The 6175-nt window shown below is 31.0% G+C and overlaps 1 protein-coding gene across 1 annotated transcript; it reads left to right on the forward strand.

The window, feature by feature from the left end:
- Nucleotides 1-427: 427 nt before the first annotated feature.
- On the forward strand, nt 428-5101 carry LOC124917557 (transcription factor bHLH162-like). The gene is made up of 4 exons (XM_047457953.1): nt 428-571; nt 1644-1982; nt 2061-2139; nt 4938-5101. Exons 1-4 carry the CDS (start codon nt 428-430, stop codon nt 5099-5101), a joined length of 726 nt encoding a protein of 241 aa, XP_047313909.1.
- Nucleotides 5102-6175: the final 1074 nt, after the last annotated feature.

The raw sequence follows: 6175 nt of genomic DNA on the forward strand, positions 1-6175 counted from the left end.
TAACTAACTAGCTAATTATGATCAGATATTTGCAGACTTGATTTTTCTAAATTACTTATTTCAATCCAACTTAAATATTTTCAAAATTGAGATTTTTTTGTCTAGTTATTTACAAAACTCAACTTAATTAAACATTATTTCACCTTCCATTTTATCAATTAAATCACTTTATTCATTAATAAAAATATTATTTATTTTAAATTATTAATTTTTATTTTATAATTATATATTAATATTTTAAGTTAAAAAAATTTGCAAATCCGAATCCCAACCAAACAAATAAAAAAAACCTTTATTGTTTTAGTTTTAACTAAGATTCGTTTGAATTATTAAAAAATACAATATCTATTAATGATCGAAGTTATTTATTTATAGATGTTTAGGCACCAAATGAAAACACAAATTAAGAATCTAGAGAGAAATAAGTATGTCCAACAAGTGGCTTTCTTCTTCAAGCTCTCGATGTCCTCCTCCAAGACTGGAAAGAAGGATTGCAGAGAAGAACAGAAGAAATCATCTCAAAAACCTCTATTCCCATCTTTTCTCTCTCCTCCCTAACCATGGATCCCAGGTAACTTTTTTTTTCTCTCTTTCTATATATATATATATATATATATATATATATATATATATATATATATATATATATATATATATATATCTTTTGAAAGGATGAAACCATTTGATCCAATATCAAAAGTTTAGTTAAGATATTTCAAAAGATTATGGAGAAAAATAATAGTTCATAAGATTATGGAGAAAAATAATAGTTCATAATAAAAGTAATATGTGAATTCATCTCATATATCAATAATAGTAATATTTGACAAACTACTTATTGAATCTCATAACTTAAAAATTTAAATTTAAATAGATTATAAGTTTTTAATAGGTTTAGGAATTCTTGTGTTTTAATTTTTTAAATAACTCAACTTAATCAAATATTATCTCACTCTTTCTAATTTATCATATCATTAAATTCATTAATTAAAATACACTATTATATTTTAATTATTATTTTTTATTTTATTATTATATATTAATAATTTATTATTTTTTTTATCAAACGAAATTCTGTAACTCTTAAAATCATCGCCACAAGGCCTTAGAAAAAGTAACAATTATTTATATATATATATATATATATATATATATATATATATATATATATATATATATATATATATATATATATATATATATATATATATATAACCTACAAGATTAGTTAGATTATTAATCAATGGAATGAATATAATAAGGACTTTATCTTTTATAGCTTTATTATATTATTTGTATTCTCAAATATAGATTAATATGTTCCTTACTTTATAAAAAAAAAAAAAAACTGTATGAGAGATTTATCCAGTCGAGGTCCATTCATATCTCAATAATATTGTCCATATATAGTTTGAAACATCTAGATGTGAAGGTTTTCTTTTGTATCTCTTTAACCTAAACTAATTTCCTTCTATCAACCTTATCTCAAACTTATCAGGATCGTGCTATTCAATGTACTTGACATATCGGGGTTTTGTTTAAACATTATAACAAGAGTTCTAGTTACAAGGAACATTTGTTCCTCTTGGTCTTAATATATAATTAAACGACAAATCTTCTTCTTTTCTTTTTTTTTTGGGCAGGGGGAATCTTCTGCGACATCATCGACGCTGCTAGAGCAAATAGACGAAACGATAGATTACATTAAGAGCATGGAAACTAAACTTGAGAGTTATAGGGTTAAGAAGAAGAGATTAATATTAGAACTAGGAGACGGAGGTTTGATGAGGAGGGTGCCGGAATGTGTGGAGGTAAGGCAGGTTGGTCCGAGTGAAAATGTCTCGACTGTGATTTGTGGGTCGGAGAGAAATAACATTTTTCATGATAGTATTTTTGTGATTCAACAAGAAGGTGGTGAGGTTCTTCATGCAAGTTTCTCTATTGTAGGAAATAACACTCTTTTCCACACTTTTCATTTCCAGGTAATTAATTAATTTTTTTAAATAATATTAATAATTCGAATGGAATAATTTTAATTTAATTATTGATTTTGATTATAGTCGGAAAATTGGGCCGGAGATCGTATAAGCAGAAGGTTGAATGAATTGGTTCATGGATCCCACACCCAAGCCCAACAATGTGATCAACAACTTCATCAATCAGACCTATGGAATTTTTAACTTAGTTATATTTTTGTATAATAGCTTTATCAAATAAAACATCAAAGATAGATTTTCATTATATGTCAAAACAAGTGATTTTAATCAAAGTGCTAAACTAAAGCTTAATAGTTTCAATTTAAAATAACTCACTAAAATAACTTTAGAGTTACAATATTCAGTGTTTAAGATAATATATAATACCGAGAACCTTACAATTATTCAAACTCAAACCTTCAAGGAAGAACAAGAGGGAAGATAAGAAAACTTGATCTTTATCGGCAATACTGTTTGAAAATCCTTGAAGAAAAACGAGGAACTAGAACACCTCCGTAACACCTTCCAGCATTTGAATAACTTGTGCCATTTTGTCTGTCAGTTTCATTGTCTTGTATACACCAACAAGCCACTTTGCAAACCCTCACAATCTCTTGTCCTAATACTATTTGCATTATTGCTAAAAACGACCAAAACTGACTTTTGACATAAAAGACTAAATCACTTAAACTTCGAAATGATTAATTCCATCTTTTCTAAAGAGCTAGTTGAAAGTATTCCTAACATGAAGTTTTAGGAATATAAGGTTTGCTCTGCTTGTCAAATGGGTAAACAAATCAAGTGAACTTTCAAAAACAAAGGAAATATTCAATCTGAAAGATGTCTAGAGCTCTTACATATGGATCTTTTCGGTCCAGTTCGAGTAACCAGTTTAGGAGGCATGGAATACACTTTAGTAATTATTGATGATTACTCTAGATTTACTTGGGTTATTTTCTTAGCTTCTAAAGATCAAACTGCCTCTAACTTAATTAAAATGATTAAAAGGGTACAAAATGAAAAATTTGTAAGTGTTAATAGAATTAGAAGTGATAGGGGTACTGGATTTACTAACAGAACCCTTTCATGTTATCTTAAGGAATCTGGTATTAGACACGAGTTGTCTAGTGCCAGAACTCCTCAACAGAATGACTTAGCTGAAAGGAGAAATAGAACCCTTAAGGAAGCTAACAGATCAATGATAGTCAATTCAGGTGTGGCTCAAAAACTTTGGGTAGAAGCTATCAATACATCATGTCATACTCAAAACTGGTTTATGATAAATAAACAATTTAATAAAACGCCCTATGAGATTTACCATGACAAAGTTCATAATATCCGGTATTTTAGTATGTTTGGCTGTAAGTGTTATATCCATAACAACGACAAAAATTACTTGACCGCTTTTGATACCAAATATGATGTTGATATTATGTTAGGATACTCAGTAGTAAGTAAGACATATAGAATTTATAATAATAGAACTCTAATTGTTGAAGATTCATCCCATATTGTATTTGATGAATCTGTTGAAATTCACACCTCAATATCCATTAATTTATCTAACAGAATGGAGGATGTCAATCTCTAGTCTGATAGTGAAGATGAAGTTCCGGTCTATCAAATAATTGTCTATGACCGAACGATTGACAACACTGAAGCTCAGAAAGTTCAAACCGCCTCTCAGTAGGCAGTCGACACCTCGGATATTGCCGAGGAAACCGATCGATTTGACACTGATCAGCGTACTAGTTAGTCAAACCTTGATCAAATAACTGGTCGGTCATAAAGTATTTCAGGACCAAATTTTAAATGGAATAAAAATAATCCTCTTGAGCTAATTATAGGTAACTCCTCTACACCTCTTAGGACAAGAAATCAATCATTAGATGAATATGCAAATTCAGCTTTCATCTCACAGATTGAACCTAATTAGAAACTAGATGAAGCATTGCTTGATCCAGATTGGAGATTTGCAATGCAAGAGGAACTAAACCAGTTCGAAAGAAATAAAGTTTGACATCTAGTTCCAAGACCAGCTAATCAATCTATCATTGGAACTATAAGGGTCTTTCGAAAGAAACTCAATTAAAATGGTTTTGTTACGAGGAACAAGGCTAGACTAGTGGCTCAAGGTTATAAACATGAGGAAGGCATTGACTTCGAGGAGTAATTTGCTCTTGTTGTCAGACTTGAGGCTATTAGAATATTTCTAGCGTTTGCTGCTTTCAAAAACTTTAAAGTTTTTCAAATAGATATTAAAAGTGCTTTCCTTAATGGTATAATAAATGAAGAAGTTTGTGTGGAACAACCGCCCAATTTTAAGAATCCTACATTGATTAGTCATGTTTATAGATTGGATAAGGTACTTTACGGTCTTAAACAAGCTCCTAGAGCATGTTATGACACCCTTACAAAGATTTTATTTGATCATGACTTTACTATAGGATCTGTAGACAAGACATTATTTAAATTTGAGAAAGACGATCATATTTTACTTGTGTAAATTTATGTAGATGATATTATATTTGGATCAATTAACCCCAAACGGTGTGTGAAGTTCTCTAAGTAATGACAGATCAGTTTGAGATGAGCATGATGGGGGAGCTGAGTTTCTTCTTAGGTCTTCAAGTTCGACAAATTGAAGGAGGCACTTTCATCAATAAGGCCAGGTATACAAAGGAGTTGTTAAAGAAGTTTGGCGTGAAAAATTGCTCTGCTGCCTCAACACCAATGAGCTCCTCGACCGAACTTGAATCAATTTCTCTCTTCTTTAGTTAATAGCCAACATACTAGATATTTTGTTTGCGGTTGGAGTTTGCGGGAGATTTCAGGCTAATCTTAAACAATCTCATTATGTAGCTGCTAAGAGAATATTGAAATATCTTAAGGGAACTCAAAATGTGGGACTGTGGTATCCAAAGAATTCTAGTTTCAATTTGATAAGCTACTCTGATGCAGATTATGCAGGTTGTAAAGTGGACAGGAAGAGCACCAGTGAAATTTGCCAGTTCTTAGGTGACCGTCTTGTCTCCTACTACAACAAGAAGCAAACATCTATTGCAACTTCAACGGCAGAATCAGAGTATCTTGCAGCCGACAGTTGCTGTGCTAAACTACTCTAGATCCAACAAGAGTTAAAGGTTTTCGGTATAACAGCTGAGGAGTGCCATATATTCTGTGACAACACTAACGCCATTTCCATAACTTACAATCCACTGTTGCACTCGAGGACCAAGCATATCGATATCCGACATCACTTCATTCGGGAACATGTGACGCAGAAGCATATTCAGCTAGAATATGTGTCAACCGACCAACAAGTGGCTGACATATTCACCAAGTCACTCAAAGAGACTAAGTTTCATACTTTAGAAATATTTTGGCTCTTGTAGATATCAACTAAATTTGTCTTTAAAATATGGCACGCATTTAAGGAGAACTCGCCTCGTTTTCAAAATGATCACATTGCATACCTTATCATATAAAACCGAGCATGCATTGAGGGAGAAGACGTTACTTCTCAAAATTATTTGTGTTAAAACAGTTTTCATAAAACACCATGCACGGATTTAGGGAGAATCTTTTGCTTCTCAAAACGTTTTTGTTGCATAATATCATGAAACATATGTGTGCATAAATTAGAGGATAAATAAATGATAAGACAAATAAAACCGGACGGTTTGATCCTTTTGAAACCGATCAGATCACTCTACCAAGGCAACTGTAGATGAACTGAACAACTTAAGTAAAACTGAATATTAAGTCAATCGGTTATTTCAAATAATGAACAAATACCGCTCGGTTATATTTTTGAATCACGCGGAAGTGGTTTTTCTTCAGGCCTAAATAACCGATCCCTTAAATACCAAATTTGCAGATAGTTGATCGATTATTTACATGAAAAACCTTGGCAGTTTCATCTTCCAATCAAAATAGGATAGTTGTCTAGTTTTTGTCATTATTTATCTGAATTTATTCCTTCTTAAAAAGAAAATAGTCATTCCTCAAACAACGTCAAAATTTGTATCTCTCACCATTCCAATGGATGACTAACATTTATGCAACAATTACTTTCTTAGTTAATATAATGGTCACTCTTCTTTATCAAGTAGAATTCAGGATGAATCCTAAATAATAACCTCTCATATTTAATGATACCTCCATTAAGAAGAAAAACACACATCGAAAAACTTTCA

Source organism: Impatiens glandulifera, unplaced genomic scaffold (genome assembly GCF_907164915.1).
Source record: "Impatiens glandulifera unplaced genomic scaffold, dImpGla2.1, whole genome shotgun sequence".
Classification (NCBI taxonomy): domain Eukaryota; kingdom Viridiplantae; phylum Streptophyta; class Magnoliopsida; order Ericales; family Balsaminaceae; genus Impatiens; species Impatiens glandulifera.

Bases quoted from the DNA above. Each gene is read 5' to 3' on its own strand.
- LOC124917557 (XM_047457953.1), top strand. From the start codon at position 428: ATGTCCAACAAGTGGCTTTCTTCTTCAAGCTCTCGATGTCCTCCTCCA. The intron at 572-1,643 runs GTAACTTTTTTT...TTTTTTGGGCAG, and splicing joins TCCCTAACCATGGATCCCAG to GGGGAATCTTCTGCGACATC. The intron at 2,140-4,937 runs GTGATCAACAAC...ACTCTGATGCAG, and splicing joins CCACACCCAAGCCCAACAAT to ATTATGCAGGTTGTAAAGTG.